At 37.5% G+C, this 22,253-nt stretch overlaps 1 protein-coding gene across 2 annotated transcripts in view; it reads left to right on the top strand.

Moving 5' to 3' along the window:
* Positions 1 to 791: 791 nt before the first annotated feature.
* Positions 792 to 22,253, top strand: part of Gpbp1l1 (GC-rich promoter binding protein 1 like 1) — a 41,952-nt gene continuing 20,490 nt past the window's right edge. Inside the window, exons 1-4 of one of the 2 annotated variants that reach the window (XM_027937330.2) lie at positions 792 to 942; positions 17,586 to 18,633; positions 19,225 to 19,339; positions 22,122 to 22,251. In XM_027937330.2, the coding sequence (XP_027793131.1) occupies positions 19,280 to 19,339; positions 22,122 to 22,251 (190 nt within the window). In that variant the 5' untranslated portion in view covers positions 792 to 942; positions 17,586 to 18,633; positions 19,225 to 19,279. Of the gene's footprint in view, positions 943 to 1,448; positions 1,594 to 17,585; positions 18,634 to 19,224; positions 19,340 to 22,121; positions 22,252 to 22,253 lie in introns of those variants that run through there. The other variant, XM_027937329.2, reaches the window with a different exon arrangement.

The raw sequence follows: 22,253 nt of genomic DNA, 5'->3' as shown, positions 1-22,253 counted from the left end.
CTAACAGAATCTGCCTGCAGCTTCGGGAAGGTAGAGTGCAACAACTGAAACAATCTCAGTGATGGTAAAGGAGGAAAGTAGGCGACTTGGAGTCTAGGTCAAGTGTGACTTGGCCAAATTGCCTTCTCCAGAACTCATTTTACTTTGCAAAACAACGGAGTTGGGTTGACCGGACACATCTTACTCCGTGTTATTGTTCTTTACTACTGTTGGGAAGGGAATGTTTTTACTTCATTCTCTTTCCTAGGACCTACAAACTTTTTTTAATGAATAAAGAGCACAAAGAAGCAGGATCTTCACTTCTATGAAGCAAGGTTAGCGTTAAGAACCTTGGGTTTGGGGGATGATTCCTTCTGCCACCCACGGCTTGAATTTATTTCTTGTTTCTGTGACCTTGGGCAAGTCCCTTCTCTTCTTTGGGTCTCTTATCAGTCTGTCAAAAGAAATTATACCAGGTAATCTGAGCGTCTTTCCGTCTTTAAGGATAAAGCCGAAGACAATTTGAAGAGCTCATTTGTCTAGGTGCCCACGCCGGGCACTTCCCCCCATTCCTCCGGATTCAGCTTGTCTACTTTTCTGGTTACCATCATTCCGATACGGCTGCAGAATAGGACCTCAGTAAACTCTACATAATAATAACTCTTTAAAGTCTTTGGGCTTTCACTTTATTTCCTTCTCTGGCATAGTAGCGCCGCCCCTTCCCGTCCTGCGATACCCAATGAGACGTCGGGTAAGAGAAACAGCTTCTCGCCTTACGAAAGGCGCAGGCCCGGTGAGAAACCCGCCCTACGTTGGGGCGGGGGCGCGACGCCTGCGGTGCCCAGGAACTACGGCTCCCGGCGGGTAACGCGCCGCGCCGACCCTCGCAGGCCTGTGGAGCAGAGCCCTGAGGCCCGCTGGGGGCTGGAGTCTCAAGGACGCGCAAGTGTGAAGGAGCGGAAGGTGGGCAGGGGTCGGGAAACACTGATCCTTCCGATACCGATTTGCTAGTTTTGGTTGAAGTAGTTCGGCGATGCGAGGTAGCCCAGAGGCGGGGTGTGGGAGGCTGAAGAAAGAATGGGCGGGGAAGACCGGGTACCCAAATACATTTCCACCCACTCATTCACACGCGCCCAGGCTCGAGAGTTTGGCCTGGAGGATATGAAGGAAAACTACTAAACTCAGCTGGTCTCTGCCATTCAGCACAAGGAAAGGCAAGGGATTCTACTCTGCATTAGGGCAAGAGCGACCGTGCACCACCTTGAGCCACGCCAAAGGGAGCTGGGGGCGGGGCAGGGAATAACCGCCATTCCCTCGGCCGAACGTTGACAGTCTGAAACGCGGCTGTCCCCAGCAGTGTCACCGGAGCAGAGCCTGTGCGCATGCGCTCTTGCGGGTGGGCGTGTATGAGGCGGGGTCGGGGGTGGGAGAAGGCCGGCTGGTTCTTCGCTCCTCCTCCACCCACTCTGCCCCTCCTGGGCCTTGTGGGCCGGGCAGCCATTTTGGAAGAGCTTTGTTATGGTTGTGGGCTAGTCACCTTTGCCGGGCCAAGAAACTGGGGACGCGTCCTTAGACGCCGCGTCTTGTCCTTGGCTGTAGCCCCGCCGCTGCTTGGTGAGTGGGAGTTCCGGACTACGGAGCGGTAGGGGACCCTGGCGCCTTGGCTCAGCGCGGGGCTCCGCCCGGTGCCTCACCAGCCGTAAAACTAGTTGGAGGAAGGTTTTACACAGGTGGTTGAGCACAGGTCCGCGGTGGGATGGGTGAGCGGAACCCACGGGTCGTGTAGTTCGGACGGGGCACCCCCTCCCCCGCGCGCGTGGAGCTTTGCACACGAGCGTCGCCGCCAGAGCGCGCCTACTTCACTTTAGTCTTGGGTCGGAACGCTCACCTGCGGCTCTCTGGCTTCTTCCTCTCGAGGCGTTACGGCTGCAAGGTGGTGAAGTGGCTCGGTTTACATGTTTCTTTTTCTTCCCTTAGAATGAGAACCAAAGGCTTTTATTAGGAAAACCTAGGAGGAAAAAGTCGTGTAAATCAGATGTGGGATAGCTGAGGGGAAAAAGAGGAACTTTCACGTCCGCTGTCCCGGTTTTCCGTTGGGAGCAGGGTGTTTTCATTTAGATTGTCTTTACCAATGTCAACCATGCCTCCTCTCCAGGGGAGAGAAAGCTGGTGATCTTGAAGTCTTCCAGCCAGTATTTCCCCCCGTTGTAACTCTATTCCCCAATTCGTGGTATCCAAAAGAAAGGCTGAATCTAAAATGGCTGTAGCTAGGGGAAGTACCTTGTTCTTGGATAACTTAAATTCGTTAACATGTCGTAACATTTTTAATAGTTTTTCGCTATAAAACATTAACTGGATCTTTTGTTCATTTAGTTGTTTTTATTTTTTGTTATTGGTGTATTGAAGACTTCTTTTGTTAGGTGGAAACAAAGGTAGGGTTCTGAAAGTTTGCTTACTCCAAAAGTTTACTTAAGAATGGGTGCGGTTTTTGTTTTTTGATTTTGGTAGTTGCTTATAGCTCAAATTGTGCTGTGGTGTCAGTTTTATCTGCCATCGTTGTGCTCTGAGGTTGGCTTGTTATTTATTGAAATTGTTGCTTTTAACTTTGATATTAATATATTGCTTACCAGGAAGACACAGAGTTAATGGTGGTTTGTGTTTTAGTTTAATAACAGAACGTACTTTTCTTTACTCTATAAGTTAACATCCAAAAATGTAATGAGTGATATTTTGGATTATCTTTTCTAAGATTTTTTATATCTGTACTTGAAAGGAAATCGGGTGCTGTTAAACTAGGGACATTTACAATGGTGTGAGAATTCAGCAAATGAAAGCAGTTTAGTTATGTGGCACCTGATTGTTGTGCCTTTTTAAACAAAGACTGTCATTTTGTTTACTTCTTAAAAACCAACAAAAAATAGATTCAGAAGTTTTAACTGCAAACAAAACTTCATAGATTGGAAACCAGAAACAGTAAATTTCAGTATTTGGAAAGGAACTTGAGTTTCAGGTTTCCCTTTAAAAGATAAAATAGTTAAAATGCTATTGTGAAAAAAATCGTCGAAGTTAGTAGTAAAACAAATAGTTCTCTTCCTTAGCATATGTCTTTCTACATTCTTTCAAACACATAAACTTATTTTGTCAATTCCCCTAGGAATTTTTCTGTACTTACCTTGGTGGTTTTACAACAAAATCATTTCAAGTTCTTTATAAAAATGACTATTTGCTTTGTGTTTTGACATTGTTGTTTACTGTACTTGGGTGAAACTTTACAGGGTACCCAAAACTGTACATGTTGATAAAAAAACATTCTTTCAGTTCATTCTGGATAGTTTGTTTTCAGAGCTTTTAACTTGGGGAGATGGGAAGCCATTATTTTGAATGAATTCAACAGTTTTCTTACCAGTGGCTGTTTTAAAACCTTAGCTGAGGAAAGCACATTTAACCATTTTAATATATATGGAATAATGAGAAATGTGGGAGTACTTTTTTTTTAATAGTTGTTGATGGACGCATGACTTTATTTTATTTATTTATTTTTATGTGGTGCTGAGGATCGAACCCAGTGCCTCACACATGCTGGACAAGTGTTCTGCCACTGAGCTACAGCCCCAGCCCTCTGAATCATATTTCAGTAGATTGTATATCTTGGTTTTATGGTTTTAGTCTAATGTACCAGGGACTGCCTGTTGCTCAGAATTCTTAGATACTGTTTTTGTGTGTGTAGTTGTTGTTGTTGTTGTTTGGAACTGAGGATTGAACTCAGGGGCACTTGACCACTGAGCCATATCCCCAGCCCTATTTTGTATTTTATTTAGAGACAGGGTCTCACAGAGTTGCTTAGCACCTCAATTTTGATGAGGCTGGCTTTGAAGTTTTGAGGATCCTGAGCCACTGAGATTACAGGCAGGGTAGCTACCACACCTGGCAATACTGTTTTATTCTCCCATTTTAGAGTTGAGAAGAATGAGACAGAGATTAATTCAGCTAGTAGGTAGAAGACAGTATTTGAGTCTAAGAAATGTGGGGGGTTTTGTTGTTGTTGTTTGTTTTTTTGTTTTTTCCTTCTGTTTCTCCTTTTTTGGTGCTGGGTATCAAACCCAGGACAGTGCCATCTACCTCTGAGCTACAGTTGCCAGTCCAGAAACCTCTAAGTTATTGTGCTTGACCCTATGACTGCTGCCTTTATACATGAAAGTAAGACTTGGAAAAATGAGAAGCAAAACAAAACCTTTTAAGGAATCCCAAATTAAAAAGTAGTTCATAAAAAAGGCAAATTTTGGTTTGTGTCATTTCAGACAGATGAGGGTCTGTTGGAATCTAGGTAATGTACAGATAACATGCTTGCTGTCTCAGAAGTTGCTATAGTTGGTTGTGTCTGTAATTTAGTATGTGGTTATGCTGTTGGAGACCTTATGCCTCGAGTTATTTCTGAATCAGTAATTTTTATTTCCCACTAAAGTCTGCTCCAAACAAAATTGCCAGTATTTAAACTTAAAAAAATAAATTAAGAGGAATTGAACTTCTTTTGTCCATAGGTATCCCTTAACTAATAAGCAATATATACCTAATATAATGTAAATTAAATCTTTATAGGCAATTTCAAATATACTAGGGAAGTATTTAAAGATGTCTGTTAGTTGTTTCCTTTACTAAAGTAAATAATCAGCCTTTAATTGCTCTATTGGGCATATTTCACTTTTCAGCAAAAGAGATCAATTATTCTTTTAAGAAACACTGGAAGCTGTACTATCATGATAGTTTTGGTGTACTAGGAGCTGGGAATATTTGGATGATTTCATAAAACATTTCTGACACCAAAGAATTTTACAGCATTACGTATTAAGCATAAAAATACTTGCAGGATAACAACATAGCTTTTGGTCTTTCTTTTTTGTGTTTCTGGGAATCAAGCCTAGGGCCTTGCACATTTTAGGCACATGCTCAGTCTACCTACCTGTCTTTTCTTTCGTTTTTGTTTTTTTTTTAATATATTTTTTAGTTATAGATGGATGCAATATCTTTATTTCACTTATTCATTTTTATGTGATGCTGAGGATTGAACCCAGTGCCTCACATGTGCAAGGCAAGCACTCTGCCACTGAGCAACAACCCCAGCCCCCGTCTTTTCTTACAGAAATAATTTTAATATTCTCATTAAGTGCGCATTGCCTCATGTTAATCTATAATTCTCTAGAGAATTACCACTATGAAGAAAGTTGGACAGTTGGCCACAGTGACACAGCCCTACAATTCCAACTACTCAGGAGGCTGAGACAGGAGGATTGGACGTTTGAGACCCACCTCAGCAACTTAGTGAGACCCTATCTCAAAATAAAAAGGATTAGGGATGTACCTCAATGTACCTCAATGGTATAGTGCCCATGGGTTCAAACCCCAGTACCTACCCCCTCAAAAAAAAAAAAAAAAAATTGGACAGTAGTTTTATTAGTGGAGTAAAAATTTTTTTCTCCAGAAAACTCATTTAAGATTGTATCTTGCCAGGCATGGTGTTGCACACCTGTAACCCAATGGCTGGGAAGGCTGAAATATAAGGAACATAAGTTCAAGGCTTGGAGCAGAAATTTAGCAAGGCTCTCAGGAACTTAGCAAGACCCTCTCTCTCAAAAACAAAACAAAACAAAAAAAAAAAAAACCACTGGGGATGTAGCTCAGTGGTAAAGTATCCCTGTTTTTTTTCAGTCCTCAGTACCAAAAAAGTGTCTATTTTAAATTTAGCTTGCAAACCCTTTTTTGGCTTCTTGTAGGTTTAAATTTTAGTATATAAAAACTTCTGAGTAACTGCTGTCCTTGAAGTTTATAAGTATACAGAAAAGTTGGTTTGGGGCTTTTCAGTTGATTAATTAAAACTGCTGGCTTGGGGGTAGAGCACTGCTTTAGCGTTCAGGACCTCTTGGGTTCAATCCCAGCACCATACATGCACACAAATATTACAGCTATTCCACTTTTCATGCACTTTATTAATTACTTTGGTATGGTAGGAAGAGCAGTGGGAATCATTTATTGTGGGTATCATGTTAGATGCTGTAAAATAATTCCAGTATATAATCTCGTTTCCTTTCAACACTTGTTTAAAATAGATTATATTAATGCTTCTCCAGATTTGTATACAGTTTTCCAGAAGGTAATTAATCTGGTAACATGGTAGGAAATGAGGATTCAGGCAGTTTTCTCTGTGATTCAAAAGGACAGTTTTCACCACATTATATAGAGAGATGGGATAATATGGTAGTAAAAGGCACCAGCTTTGTAGAGAAACAACCTGGATTTAAATGTCAGCTTCACCATGTACACCTTGTGACCTTAGGAGAGTTACTCAGATGAAATTCTATGCATATTTCTTCTGTTAAGTAGGGATAATAGTACCTTATTCTAGGGTTGTTGTGATAAATAAATAATATTTGTAGAGTTCTTAAAAGGTTGTCTCATAATAATCACTTTGTGATTTGTTTGATGATATTGACATTAATGAATCTCTTACATACCATTCTAATGAAATTTAGTGATATCTTGGCACACAGAGTAGTTTCCCTTATTAGATGTTACTTTTCAGTTGACTTTTCTAATTTGATTCAGGATCCAGGTTCCCACATAACTGCAATTGGCTAACATCCTTTGAGCCTCTTTTCATTAGTTTCCCCTTCATTTTTTCCCTTGCATTTTGTTAAAAAGAAACCAGGTCGTTTGTTTTGCAAAGTTTCTCATATTCTAGATTTTTCCTGATTCTCTGTAAATTGGTAGTTGATACAGAGACTTAGATTGCAATTTGATGTGGGGTTGGGGAGGAGTGTAGATGATTCTGTGAATTTTTTTTTCCCTAGTTTATTCAGTGGTTCTCATCTATATAATTTCCCTGCAGTTGTACTATTGAACAGCATAGAGTAATTGTATTGGTCATTTGCCCTCGGACATGCTGTGTAAAGTGGAGTGTTTGGTTTGCTTTTGTTTTGCTGCCCAATTCAGTATTAACTTTTCCAGCTAGTTTGTTTCCTGCCTTTTTTTTTTCTTTTTCTTTTCCTAGTTGTATATTATAAAATTGAGCCAAAATATAGTGGGTTCACCGTGGCTTTATTTACTGGTTTTGGCTACCAATCAGTTTTCTCAACCAATTTGGTCTAAAAATTTCTCTTAAATTGGATTTTTTGAGCCTGGTGTAGTGCTGCATGTCTGTAATCCCTGCAACTCAGGAAGTTGAGGAAGGAGAATCCCAAAGTTCCAGGCCATCCTGGGCAATTTAGCTAGATACTGTCTCAAAATAAGAAATACAAAGGACTGGAGATATAGCTCAGTGGTATAGTACTCCCAGATGGTAAACTGCTAATAGCTAGAGGATAAAACCTTAGGGGAGGAAATACTCCCCCCCCAACACACACATACACACAGGGAATTAAACCCAGCCCCCCCTCCCAAAAGAACCCTGGGGCACTTTACCACTGAGCTACCTTTCCATCCCTTTTTTTATTTTGGGACTGGATTTTGCTGAGTTACTCAGGACCCTGCTAAGTTGCTGAGGCTGACCTTGAACTTGTGATCCTCCTGCCCCAGCCTCCCAAGTCCATAGTAGTCACTCCTGTTAAATCAGTTATGAAAACTGTGTGGTTTTGTAAATGTCACCATTTAGTTATCACTATTTAGTCACTATTTAGTTGTATTCATACAAAACACCCCTTTCAGGATCAGTGCAGTTGAAACTATTTGATAAAAATTATCTTTACTGAAACACTTGTTTGTAGTGTGCTTGATGTAGTGACTTCAGAGCAAATGCCATCAAAATGTTTTTGCTAGTTTTAAAAACTTCATAATTAGCCAGGTACAGTGACATGTGCTATAATCCCAGCCATGTAGGAGGCTGAGCAAGAGGATCAGAAGTTCAAGACCTCTCAGCAGCTTAGACCTATCTCAGAATAAAAAGGGGTGGGAATGTGAGAGTTCCACTGGGTTCAGTCTTCAGTACTGTAAAGCAAACAAAGCCTACGTTTTCAGAATTTTGTATAAATGTAATTTGTTTAGTTTTCTGAATCTTATATCCAGAATTTAATGTGTCAGATTGCATCAGGTGATAAATATGCTTCTGTTTTGTGTTTAATAGCCTGGGCTGTGATAGAATTAACCTTGTCTTGGTCTTATTTTAGCATGCCTAGCCTCCCCCCACTTTTTTTTTTAATGTGGTGAGATAATGAGTTTTTAGGTTTGGTGGCAGCGTGTGTGCTTGTGACCTTTGAATTACAGAATATCAGAAATTAGATTACCTGGAGAAGACATAAATATTACTATTTACTACCTTCTGGAATTACTTTTCAGGAAATGATTCTTGCTTGGTACAGTAAAGCATAAGAAGGCATAATGATTAAAGTTTATTATTAATGGCAAGATGGGCAGAATTCCTGTGTACTAATAGGGCTTTAAAATTATCTCTATTGCGTCTTTTGTTTTATCATTTTAACCCCCTTCCTTTATTTCCTTTTTGTGAGTGTTTGTGGGAGAGGAGCTGGAAAAACTGTGTACACACATGTACATAATATATAGAACCCTTGATAGCTAAAGTTGGATTGTGTGACCCAAGCTGTGCCAGTTGAATGCACTTCACTGGGGATGTGCTTCTGGAGTAAGATGCAAAGGAATGACAGTTTGGGATTCATTCCAGTTGATGGTGGCAGTGCTAGCTGGGCCAGTTTCCTGAGCAGGCTCTTCCTGTGTTGTGGCTTCGGCATTAGTTTTGAGTGCTTCACTTCCCTTGGATTTTTGCATATTTGCCAAGTCAAGGAACCTCTCATTCATTCTTTGAATCTCAGTGGGTGTTTTGATAAATTCCTTTTCTTGTTAGGCTACCTAAATATGGTTTATTTTCAACCAAGGAATCTGGTTGTTGACTTTTTGAGTTAGGATCCAGGTCCCACATACTGCAATTAGCTGGCAATCTTTTAAGCCTCCTTTCATTTGTTTCTCTCTGATTTTGCTGTTCCTGAAAAGATAATAAATTTTCTTTTGTCCATCCCCAATTTGCACGTGTGTATGTGTGTGTTACTAAGGATTGAATCCAGGGGCTCTCTACCATGAACTAAAACTGAACCCATTTTATTTATCTTATGGTAACAGGGTCTCATTGAATTGTCAAGACTGAGCTTAAACTCGGGATGTTCCTGCTTCAGCCTCTCAAGTGGCTGGAATTAATAGGAAAGTGCCACTGTGCCTGTCTCATCCCAATTCTTTTTTTAGTTGTAGACAGATGCAGTAACTTTATTTTATTTATTTTGTGTAGTGCTGAGGATCACCCAGTGTCTCACATGTGCTAGGCAGTGCTCTACCACTGAGCTACAACCCCATCCCTGATCCCAATTCTTAAAGCAATAGTTGTCAACCTTTTAAAATTTGAAGTAGGCTTGAGCATCAATATTAATAAAGCTCCTACTTTATTATTTTGTATTGCAATCAGCATATATGTAGTATGTGATGTTAGAATGTATAAATATGCAAAGGTGAACACTAATATTCCCATTACCAGAAATTACTACACTTTGCATTTTTTCCAGATCATTTTCTAAGCACAGTGTAGGTTTCTATTTCTATTTTACTAATGAGATCAGCTTGTTATTATAGAAAGTTATGCCCACTTTCCATGTAAATAAATGTTTTAATTTCCTTATGTCTCTTTAATTTATCATAATCCTTATTTTTCACTAACACTGACTTTCTCTGGGCCAGTTGTTCCAAGAATGGTTTTGTGGTTGTTCCTTGTACATTCCTGTATAGTTTACAGGTTATCAGGGTATGGTGGCACATGCCTGTAGACCCAGCCACTTCGGAGGCTAACACAAGAGGATTGACAGATTCAGTCTATGTGACAATATAATTTATATAAATATTTATAAATTATATAGAGTTGTGGTTTATGTAACAGAACACCCCCAAGGCTGGCTGTAGCTCAGTGACAATTGCTTAGCATGTATGTGTGAGGCACTAGGTTCAATTCTTAGCATCACATAAAAATGAAACAAATAAAAGAAAGGCATACTGTCTATCTACAACTACAAATTTTTTTAAACACACCCATCTAAAGTGTACAATTTCATGGTTTCTAGGATATTTACAAAATTGTGCAATGATTACCACTAATTTAACACTTTTATTGTCCCAGAAAGAAATCTCATAGCTATTAGCAGTTACCTCCCATTTTTCTCCAGCCCTAGGCAACTGCGAATCTACTTTCTTTTGTCTCTTTGTACTGTATTGTATTTCATCTGTCCAGAAGCATATACTTTGTGGTCTTTGCATCTGGCTTCTTTCATGTAACCTAATATTTTCAAGGTTCATCTATGTTGTAGTATGCATCAATACTTCTTGTAATCTTATGATTAGGATTGGTGAGTGCTATTGTTTAAATGTGTCCCCCAAAGTTTGAAATTGTTGAAAATTAATTCCCAAGGCAGCAGTGTTGAGAGGTGGGACCTTTAAGAGGCTAGGTCATGAGGGCTTTTGTCCTTATGAATGGATTAGTGCTCTTATGTTTGGAGTACATTAGTTGTTTTGATAAGTTCAAGCCTCTTTTTCCTCTCCCTCTCTTCCATGTTCTTTTCTTTTTACCATGGGACACTGCAGCAAGTTCTCTCCAGATGTCAGTCTTTCAAACTTCTAAGATTTCTCCAGAACTGTGAGAAATAGTCTCTGTTCTTTATAACTTACCCAGATTCAGGTATTTTGTTGTATTGTAGAACAAAATAGACTAAAACAGTTGGTCACAGAAGTTTCACAACTTCAGCTTTTTTTTTTTTTTTTTTTTTTTTGCCAAACTGTTTTCCAGAGTGGTCATGTACCATTTAAAACTTCCACTAGGAGCCAAAATTAAACAAGCATGATTAAAAGTCAAACATTGCATATTTTGTATTTTCCTATAGAATATTAAAAGGAAAATCCCTATATTCCAGCCATAGTGCACTAGCATTACAGACAACACTTCTCAATTGTTTTATATAGCATATGTAGAATGGAAATTTTATGATTGAAGATATACTTAAAGTTATGTTTTTGACAATGTGTGAGAATTCCTTGTTTGTACCATATCTTCATCAACAATCAAATAAAGAATCTTTTTTTTTTTTTGGTGATGCTGGGGATTGAATCCAGGGCCTTGTGCAAGCAAGGCAAGCACTCTACCAACTGAACTATAGCCCAGCCCGTAAAGAGTCATTTTTGCATCAGGGGAGTAGTAGTTGAATGGAGAGTGCAAATCCTAGGTTCAATCCCTAGTACCTCAGGGAAAAAAAAATTTTGAGTTAAAACAGGTTAAAAAAATAATAATAATACATAGGCCTTTTTTAAAACAAGAAGGTAAGAATAAATCATTTTTAAAGGTATGCAAGATCTTTATGGGGAAATTTTATATAAGATGGTAAAGAGATTATATAAAAGACTTACCTAACTATGCATATACTTTGGAGGATTTGTTGTTATTTATTATTATTTATTCTCTCATATTGATCTAGATTCATTACTGTTCTAAGAAATGTCTTAACAGATTTTCCCCTCTTAAACTTGATATTAATATTTTAAAATTTATGAGAAATCCAATAGCTGAGGCCTTTAATAAAAGTATATTAATGGGAAATATCTCTATAACAAGGTATTAATTATAAAGCCAAGGTAGATAAGACACATGGTAGTAGTGGAGGAACTATTAAAAGACCAGTGAAGCAGAAACCTGAAAATTAGACCCATACATATGTAGAAATAATTTATGATGGAGCTGGCTTTGTAAATAGAGAAAGAATGCCATGAGGGCATGGTGGTGTACACGTGTCATCCTAACAGCTCAGGAGGCTTAGGCAGGAGGATTGAAACTTTCAAAGCCAACCTCCACAACTTAGCATGGTCGTAAGCAACTTAGTGAGACCCTGTCTCAAAGTAAAAAGCCCTGGGGATTTGTGGATCAGGGTTAAGTGCCCCTGGGTTCAATCTCTGACACTGAAAAAGAAATGAAATTTCACACAGATTTCAAACTATATACGAATCAGTTCTAAGTGTTTTAACTCTTAAATGTGAAAAGCAAAACTATAAAATCAAGAGGACAATGAGGCTATATAGGTAAATGCTTTGACTTTAAAGCACAGAAATGTAAATCATAAGGGGTATGTACAGCTTTGACTAAGAACTTTTGTTCATCAAAAGATACAGTAAAAAATAAAAGATAGCCCATGAAGAAGGGTAAAGATGCTTCTAACAGATAATCAAAGGATCAATATGTATTGTATTATGTCAGATAAGAAAGAAAGATCAACAACAGAAGAATGGTAAAAGGTAACAATAGATATTTTGCAAATAAAAAGAAATACAAGGGGTTGGGGATGTGGCTCAAGCGGTAGCTTGCTGGCTTGGCTGGCCTGGCTGGCCTGGCATGCGCACCACTCAGCACCTCATACGAAAATATAAAGATGTTGTGTCCACTGAAAAACTAAAAAATAAATATTAAAAAATTTCTCTCTCTCTCTAAAAAAAAAAAAAAGAAAGAGAGAAAGAAAGAAAGAAACTTTTATTAATGTGTTTTAATATTATTAATTTTTTTTATCTTTGATGATCTATTAGACATATCTTCCCCCTTCTTCATGGGCTATCTTTTTATTTTACTGTTTTTTTTACTCTTTTCATGTGCCATGCAATTCTTTGAATCCTTTTATTGACAAATACATCATGAACCATTGTGAAAATTATTTGATAATCTCTTAGTTGAGAACTAGATAATATCCTTTTTCAATTCTGTGGGATATACAGATTGTACACTATGTGATTGATGAAATGATTTATTATTAACTTTGTCGATTTGGTGGGGCATACCCAAAAGCCTGTATCAAAGAAATCTTATCAAATGACCAAATTGTATCTATTAGTCTTGTACTTAAAAGCACTTTTTGTGGAGCCAAAGTTAAACAAGCCCGATTAAAAGTCAGACATTGCATATTTTTTATTTTCCTATAGAATATTAAAAGGAAAATCCCTATATTCCAGCCATAGTGCACTAGCGTTACAGAGACAACATTTCTCAATTATTTTATATAGCATATATAGAATAGAAATTTTATTTTATGATTTAAGATCTACTTAAAATTATGCTTTTGACAATGGCTTATCTACATGGAAAAATTAAAGGTTTTTTGTTTTGTTTTGTTTTTCCATTTGTTTGTTTCAAGGACAGCACATTGCATCCTGGTTTGCCTTTCAGAAACATTTGTAATTCTGTGTTTTTTTTTTTTAAGAGTGCATTTTATAAATGAATGGTAAAGGTATTATGTCCAACTACAACTAAAAAAATAAATATTAAAAGAGAAAAAAAAAGATGCATTTTAGTGGCCGAGGTACGGTGACACACACCTATAATCCCAGCGGCTTGAGAGGCTGAGGCTGGAGGATTGGGAGTTCAAAGCCAGCCTCATCAATTTACTGAGGCCCTAAACAACTTATTGAGACTCTGTTTCTAAATAAAATATTTAAAAAGGGATGGGAATGTAACTCAGTGGTTAAGCTCCCCTGGATTTAATCTCTGGTACCACAAAAAAAAAAAGCAACTTAAGTGTAAATCTTTTGTTTGCTGACAAATATTTAGGTACAAGTGATTCTATATGCACATCATAGGGAGGGATCAAAAGCACTTATATGAAACCTAAAAAGAATGGATGATGTATTACATTGTTTATATTTTAAAATATTGATTCTGGGCTGGGGCTGTGGCTCAGTAGTAGAGTTTGCCTAGCATGTGGGAGGCCCTGGGTTTGATCCTCAGCACCACATAAAAATAAATAAATAAAGGTATTGTGTACAGCTACAACAAAAAGAAAATATTGAAAAATATCAATTCTATTTAATGATAACTATCTTATTAAAAACATTTAGTGGACTGGGAATGTGACTCAGTGAAGAGCATTCTGAGTTTAATCTCTAGTAATAACATTTTTTTTAATTATGAAAAAAATACATATAAGGCTAACCATTATAACCATTTTGAAAAGTGTAGAGCATGAAGTACATTCAGTGTTGTATGACATCACCGACTGTCTAGTTCCAGAACTTTTTTATTACCCCAAAGTGAAACCTCTTAAGTATTAAGCCCCTGTACCCTCTCCCCTGCCCCCCAGCTCCTGGTAACCACTGATCTGTTTTCTGTCTCTAGTTTATTGATTAAATATTTTATACAAATGAAATCGTATATAGCATTTTGTGTATGGCTTCTTTCACTCTGAATAATGTTTTCAGGTTTCATGTTGTAGCATGAATCAGTACTTTATTTTTATAGTTAGTCTATTGTATGTTTATATGGGGGTGTGTGTGAGAGAGAGATCTATTCATCTGTTGGTAGACATATATAAAGTACCACAGTAGTTAACAGGCTGTGTGCATTTCAAAGAAGGTCAGGGAAGAATTCTTAGAAGTTTTTGGCTTACTTGTAGCTTAAATAAACATTTATAATGCCCTGGAAGGAGCAAGAGTTTATGCCCTAGAAGGCATAATTATAGTACTTTTAGGATTTCAGAGAGGGAGATATCTTCTACATAGAGAATTAAGGAGACTAGGCTTATTCTTCTTGTTTTTTGTTTTTGTTTTTGGTGCTGGAGATTGAACCCCAGGGACACTTTAGCACTGAGCTGCATCCCTGGCTCCTTGTGTGTGTGTGTGTGTGTGTGTGTGTGTGTGTGTGTTGGAGGGCGGGTGCTGGGGATTGAACCCCAGGACCTTTTGCATGTGAGGCAAGCACTCTACTAACAGTTATATCCCCAGCCTCTCCCTGGCCCTTTTTATTTTTTATTTTGAGCCAAGGTTTCAGTTGTTGAGACTGACCTCAAACTTGCCATCCTGCCTCTACCTCCTGAGTCACTGGAATTTTAGACATGACTTTTGGTTTATTCTTGAGAGGTGGGTAAAAGTTTATTTCTTGTCTCATGTTGAGGAATTTAAATTTTATTTTATTGCTGGTGGAAAACCAGACATTACTGAGCAGTGTAAGGATATAATTTGATCCTGAATTTAGAAACAGAGAATGTCAGCTGATGGGGATATGCTGAGGTAGATGGTGGAAGAGACTATTAGTGCCTAAAGAACTAGATTTTTTTTAAGAGTGTCAATTTTTTGGAGTGTCATTGGAAATAGGAAAGTGATAAATAGACATGGAAAATTAATGAAACAGGCTTGAGAATTTTTTCTTTTAACAGTCTTCCCAGATCTCATCTCTTCTCCTGCCTTATTGTCTTCCAAATACTGGAAATTCCCCAAACTATACCTTTGAGCTCCAGAGCACATGCTTGACATCATTTTTTAAATGTTAAAAAAAAAAAAAAAAGGAATCTTGATCACCCTTCCTGTCTAGTCTTTCGTGTTTTTTTTTTTTTTAAAGGTTCTAAGATAGTTTTAGTTTAGTTTTAAATTTTTTTACTCAAAAAATTTTCAGTAATAAGCATAAACTTGGGCTGGAGTTGTGGCTCAGTGGTAGAGCGCTTGCCTAGCAAGCGGAAGGCTCTGGATTTGTTCCCCAGCACCACATAAAAATAAATAAATAAATAAATAAATAAATAAACAAAGGTATTTAAAAAATGACACCATGTTTTTTTAAAAAAAAAATAAACAAACTCTTCACTTAGTCACTGTATAAAAATAACCACATCCCCAAAAGAACTTTAATTGTCAGGTGTGGTTGCACATCCCTCTAATCTCAGCTACTCGGGAGACTAAATTGTTGAGGCTGCTTTTGAACTTGAGATCCTCCTGTCTCAGCCTCCTGAGCCGCTGGAAATACAGGCATGTGCCACCGCGCCTGTCTCAACCAGAGTTCTTAATGACAAAAAGTGTGTAACAGTTAATTATGTTTTTTCCATTAGAAATCTTGATTTTATTGATATTTTTCCAAAATAATTAATTATGGTGACAGTATTATCGTTTCTTATTGGTAATAATAGGTGTAGACCTTCATAAGAACATCTCTGAATATACTGAAAAAACAGTAACTAGTCTGTGTTTATTCCCTATCACTGAGCACTGTAACCTAGTTGAACAAGCTGAAAACTAGAATCTGTTAGCAATATCTCATCTGTTGGCAAGTCCTGTTGGTTTTACTTTTTGCTGAATATTTTATGAATTGACTTTAAAAATCTGTTTATATTAAAATTTGATCTTATGCAGAGGCCATTTTAACAATAAATTCTGATAAAAATCTGTAGGCTGGACCACAGAACCTATATTAAAGAATTAATAGCTGTTATTTCTGTAGGGTAATCCAGAACTCCAGTTGTGGGTTACTGTATAAACCTTCCCTGTCTCAACTCAGTCACTCACTTGGCAAACCATAGGGTAGACATTCAGCTTCTCTTTTTCACCTTGGAACCCTTTGGGGAGGAGGGTTTTTCTTAAGTGTCCTTAACATATAAGGTTTATTCAGGTTTGATATTAGGTTTTTTATTGTTGGGCCAGTTTTTGATATTCCATAGAGATTTAAGATTTTCAAATTTGTTTAATTTTTGATTGTTCATAATCTTTGCTTATGATTTTTTTTTTTTTTCTTTTTTGGTGTGATGGGGTACCTGGGATTGAACTCAGTGTTACTCGACCACTAAGCCACATTCCCAGCCCTATTTTTTTGTATTTTTATTTAGAGACAGGGTCTCACCAAGTTGCTTAGTACCTTGCCATTGCTGAGTCTGGCTTTGAACTCCCAATCCTCCAGCCTCAGCCTTCCAAGCCACTAGGATTATAGGCTGCGCCCGCCACTTACACTATTTTTAATCTGTTGTTTTATTTCCTCCTCTTCATGCTGTCTTTTTTTTTTTTTTTTTTTTTCCTTAAGCATTTTACCAGCTTACCTTCTATTTATCTTGTTTTGGCGGGAGTACTAGGGATTGAACTCCAAGGCATTCAACCACTGAGCTACACCCCCAGCCCTATTTTGTATTTTTATGTAGAGACACTGAGTTGCTTAGCACCTTGCACTTGCTGAGGCTGGCTTTGAACTTGTTGTGATCCTTCTGCCTCAGCCTCCAAGCCGCTGGGATTAATAGTGTACGCCACTATTCCCAGCCATGTTTATCTTTTTTAAAATAATCTTTATTGATTTTGAAATAATTATCTTTATTATTGTCTCCATTTTTGCTACCTTTTTCCCCCCCCCCCTTTCCTCTCTTTAGATTTGCTTTATTGCTTTTTTCCCCCCATTTTATTGATAAGAATGCTTTAGGTCAATTAAGTACTGCTTTGTTATTTTTTGGATTTACTTATTTTGTTCTTTGTGATTCCGTGTTCAAATTTTCATGATCGTTGCCTCCTTTCTCCTACAGTAAGGAATATGGCTCCCATTTTTCCTTAATACTGTTTTTCATCAGTTCCCAGTATGTAATCAGTCTCCAGTTACCACCACCTCTCTTGCGTGGATTCTCTTTTTCCCATACCTAGGTTGCAAAGTCTGTACACAGCATCTTGCTGCATGTAAGCCCCTCAGTCTGCTTGGCCTTGTCCCTCTCCCCCCCCCTTATCCATTCGTATCTCACTTCAGCAACTGTATATGACAGTGATTTTGTCTCTTGAGATTGTTATGTGTCATTTTGTTTTTTCATTTACAGATTGGTAGATTCATGTGGCCTTGTTAATGATTGAGCAATGATGGAAATGGATCCAAAATAAAAAGTGACTTCTCTACCAAAGCAGTAGAAGATTCTTCATATCACCTTCTATTAGCTGAATTCATTTTTGAAGAAGATGCAAAACAAGTGAAATACAGAAAACTGAAAAGAAGAAAACCTCATTTTGGAACTTTCTCCTTGACTATTCCTAACCCCCTCTTTCTACTTGTTTTAATTTTGTTCTGAATTTATAAATATTGAAGACCAAAGAAATAGAATATACATATAGGAGCTTTATACCAAGAAATTTGCCTTGAAAGCTGCTATTCTGTGGAGGGAAAAGTGTATCAAGTTCCTGTCTGATTTTTTTTTTTTAACAAGATTTCATATATGTTTAGAGTTTAAAGTTTAAGAAAATATAAATACATATCTGCACACTATTTTTAGCAGTTGTGTAAGAATAATGACATTTATGTTTTAAGGGCTTTGTCATGTGGTTGTTTGCCACTGGAGTTGACTACTCAGAAGATCTTTTATAGTGCTTTAATATTATATTTTTTGTTTATCACCTTGATGACATTACTTGCCCACACATGAGGCCACCTGTCTGTGTAGCTATGACCTTGTTATGAACAGTTCGCACTCACTGTGCAAATGTCCATGTATTACCTATTTAAGCAACATCATAGTGCCATTACTCAAGGAAGTTGAATGAGGTGAACATAGAAGTAGCTCTTTCCCCTTACCCCCTTTTTTAAATGTAACAAATACTTTTTATGTTCCCCTTCCCCCTTCCCCTTTCCCCTTCCCCCTTTGGAAGTGAGTCAGGAACTAGATAGTTTAAGATGATCAATTAAAGGGACTCAGAAAGTGAGCCACCCAGAGCCAGGCTTCTTTGTGCTTCATCACAAGGCGTGCTGCTGGCCAGGCTGCTTAAGCACATTTTTAACAAGAAGACCTCGTGAGAGAGCCAGCTGATAGCCTCAAGGAGTTCGAAAAACAGGACCACAGAGGTTGGAAAACAGGACCACAGAGGTTACACTCTGGGGTAAATATTCTTTATACATCTTAATTTTGGAGGAAAGCTGTATATGTGCTATGAAAATTATCTGCTGCTTTCTGCAGTATTTTAATTTTGGAGAATATTGATAGGAAGATTTGAAAATACCAACAAACCTCAGGAAAACTGGTACTAGTTAGTGTTTGAGGAAATTAATATGAACTGAGTGGAAAAGTTCTTGAGAGGTTATATATTCCTTCTGTAGGAAAAGCTTTTCTACTCCTTTGGCCAGAAGTTACCCAAGTACCTGACTGAGTCAAACTGTTCTTTTTCCATAAGTATCTATTTTGTGTTTATTCTTCAGCTTCTTCTCTTGTAACTCAAGAATGCATTAGATTCTTTGACATGACCTTCTAGACTTGTGTCATATTTTTCTGTTTATGTTTTTTTCATAATCACATATTTACAGACCATTGCTTTTGTTTATAACTTCTGTGAGATTTGGTCCCTTAGAAATATGTATAGAGAGTCTCAGGACAGATACTCTGTGAAGAGGGATCATAGGTTAATCACAGATTACTTTATAATCTGGTATTCGATTCTTAAAAGCATAAGTTATTTGAGTTGTCTCACTTTCAGATCCTGGCCATGAGGTTGGATGCCTCACCTTGCTGAAAAGAGACACTGGACCTAAATGGCGCAGCATGACTTTGTTCCTGCTTGGCTAAATTTCTCAACACCACAGTCAGCTAAGGTACTCATCTCCATCCCTCTAGTAAATACCCAAATACCAGTTACTTTTTCTTCCCTTCCTGGCCTGTGGCCTCTGTTTTACAGACTTGGTTGTTTTGGGTTTTAGATTTTTTCCCCCCTAACATTTTATTAGGATATAATTTGTAAAACATAGATTGTTTTTGCTTGTTTTTTAATACGTATTCTGTCTTGCCTAAAGATTTAAAAAATGTTTTCATAGACTCATTACCTTTCTTTTACATGGCACCCTTCAGCCTTTCTGTATTATCTGCAGCACACTTTATAGATTATATACCTCCTAACCTATTGACTGACAAAGAGGCATTTCACTGAAAGGGAAATGATCCTTGGGAAAATAGAACTTTGGCATGAATGCACTTTCAACTATGATAGTAGATAAAGAGGAAGAAAGGACATAGATATTGATTGTTCAGCTACTAAGTGGTTCTTATATTAAATCCTAGAAAAATTTTTTAGAGGCATTACTTAATGATTTGGGAGGAAATGTGTGTTGTTTGGGGGTAAAGACAAGTGGAACAACCAGTTCATATGATTAAAGCAGACCAACTCACAGAACACAGAAGAAATCCTGGGGTGTTCATAAAGGAGACCATCCTAAAGCTAGTAAAATTAAAAGTGCTTCCCATTTTTGTCAATTAATAAAGGAGAAGAAAAATAATAGTATTTTTAAAATGGCCTGCTTTCCCACGTATGACTAAATGTAGTGCACTTCTACATCACGTACAATCAGAGAAATGATAAGTTGTGCTCCATTTTGTACAATGAATCAAAATGCATTCTGCTATCATGTATAAGTAATTAGAACAAATAAAAATTAAAATGGCCCACTTTCCATATTTTTTAAGAATGTAAATTTTTGGGAAGGTGTTTCTGGTCTGGTCTAGACATAAAACCTTATGCTCTGAACTTCATTTTGAATTGTGTCTTCTTAAAATTCCTCAAAATCTCATAATTGGTCTAGTCTGAAGTCCTTGAGGGGGATGGATGTTGGATCCAGGAAAACGCTTAAAAAAAGCAAATAATTGTTTTAGAACAATGAACTAAATAAGAGAATTAAAATATATTATTTCAACCTTTCCAGTAAAGGTATAGTAGTAAAGTTATATAGTTTGGGCATAGGATAGACATAAAAAGTAATGAAATGGAATAGAGAGTTCAAAAATAGGCCTGTATATATAAAATGTCAGTTGACTTTCGACTTAATTATCAAGGTAAAAATCCAGCATGGAAGTGATAAGTTTTGTTTTTGCTTGATTTTTTGTTTGTTTTAACAAATGGTCCTGGAATAATTGGTTGAGGTAGAGCACTTCAACCTCTATCTACACAAAAATTAACTTGAAATGGATCATAACCTAAGTTTAAGATGCTAGCGCAGTAAAACTTTTAGGAAAAGAGCATAGGAAAAGATCTTTGTAATCCACTGGAATGGGTAAACAAGACTGACATATCAAGTATTGTTAAGGATATTGATAGTAAGAAAATAGATGAATGTGCTTCTGCCTATAATTTTTCTGTAAGTCCTTGTCAAACATACCCATACTTTTCGTGGCTAAATAGCCTCTGGTCTGTGTATTAGTCAAGAGTTCCTCAGAAAAATAAAAGCAACAGAAAGTATGGTTAGAAGAAGTTAATTGGCTCACACTGAGAAGCTCAGTAGTTCCACAATGGCCATCTGCCTCCTAAAGAGCCAAGAAAACTGGTAGCTGCTCCAAGAAGCAGAAGGCCACAAAATTAGAAGCAACAGCAGTATTAGCAGAAAACCACACCTGCAAGAAGTGTGAGTGAGCTTCCCTATTCTACTTCTGTATTCTATCTAAGTCCCCAGCCCATTGAATAGTGCGACCCATATTCAGGGTGGGTCTTTCCTACTTAGTTCCCTGACCAAAACACCAATCTTTTCTGGAAATATCCTTACAGACACAACTAGAAGTATGATTTACGGATCTAGGCATCTCTTCACAAGTTGATAACTAAGATTGGCCATCACATGGCTGGGGTTGTGGCTTAGTAGTAGAGCACTTGCCTGGCAAGTGTGAGGCACTGGGTTTGATCCTCAGCACCACATAAAAATAAATAAAGGTTAAAAAAAATGATTGATCATCACAGACTCTATCCTTTACAACTTAAAAAAAACCCCACAGAATGAAATTTATTGAAAAATGAATGAAAACGTTAATTCATAATGTTTGTCAGAAACTGCTTTCTTTGAATTATATAAATTCAAAGACAATCTCCCTGACTTTTCTCACATGTAAAATGGGTTTTAATGCATAATTGTTATTGTTCAAGTAATCTTTGCAGATAAAACTTTGTAGTTATGCATCGTTACCAAGGTGACATTTGAACCATTGCTTTTTCTCTAATTCTAGAATAATTTTATAGAAATAATAAAACTGTGCAGAATGATTTTTAAGGCAAGCATCTTTTTCTCAACCTCTGTTGCAAGATTAATATTTTTAAGTATAAAATTTGGGGGCTATTTAGGGATATTGATGACTCCCCCCACCTTAGGCAAATAAGTGAGGTCATCACCTTTTTTTCCCTTTTGGGATGAAGGGAGTGAATTAATAATTGTGTAACCTAGCTCTTCTCTACATTAACTTTGAGTCCTGTGGTCTTCTTACGATTTATATGCTCATAATGCAGGTTTCTGCCACCGTTTACTTGTCTTTTAAACACCTGTTTGAAAAAAAAAAAACTTAAAATATTGAAAGAGACTGATTCTACTTACCTATTTGCCTCTCTGTACTTTATCATCTTAGTCACCTACATCCACCTTTGAAAAACACGGAGAGCACCTGCCCCGAGGAGAAGGTAGATTTGGAGTGAGCCGTCGTCGACACAATTCCTCTGATGGCTTTTTTAACAATGGGCCCCTACGAACTACAGGAGGT

Source organism: Marmota flaviventris, chromosome 10, assembly GCF_047511675.1.
Source record: "Marmota flaviventris isolate mMarFla1 chromosome 10, mMarFla1.hap1, whole genome shotgun sequence".
NCBI classification, from domain to species: domain Eukaryota; kingdom Metazoa; phylum Chordata; class Mammalia; order Rodentia; family Sciuridae; genus Marmota; species Marmota flaviventris.
Note: the sequence above shows the minus strand (reverse complement) of the source record. Positions and strands in the feature narration are given on the sequence as shown.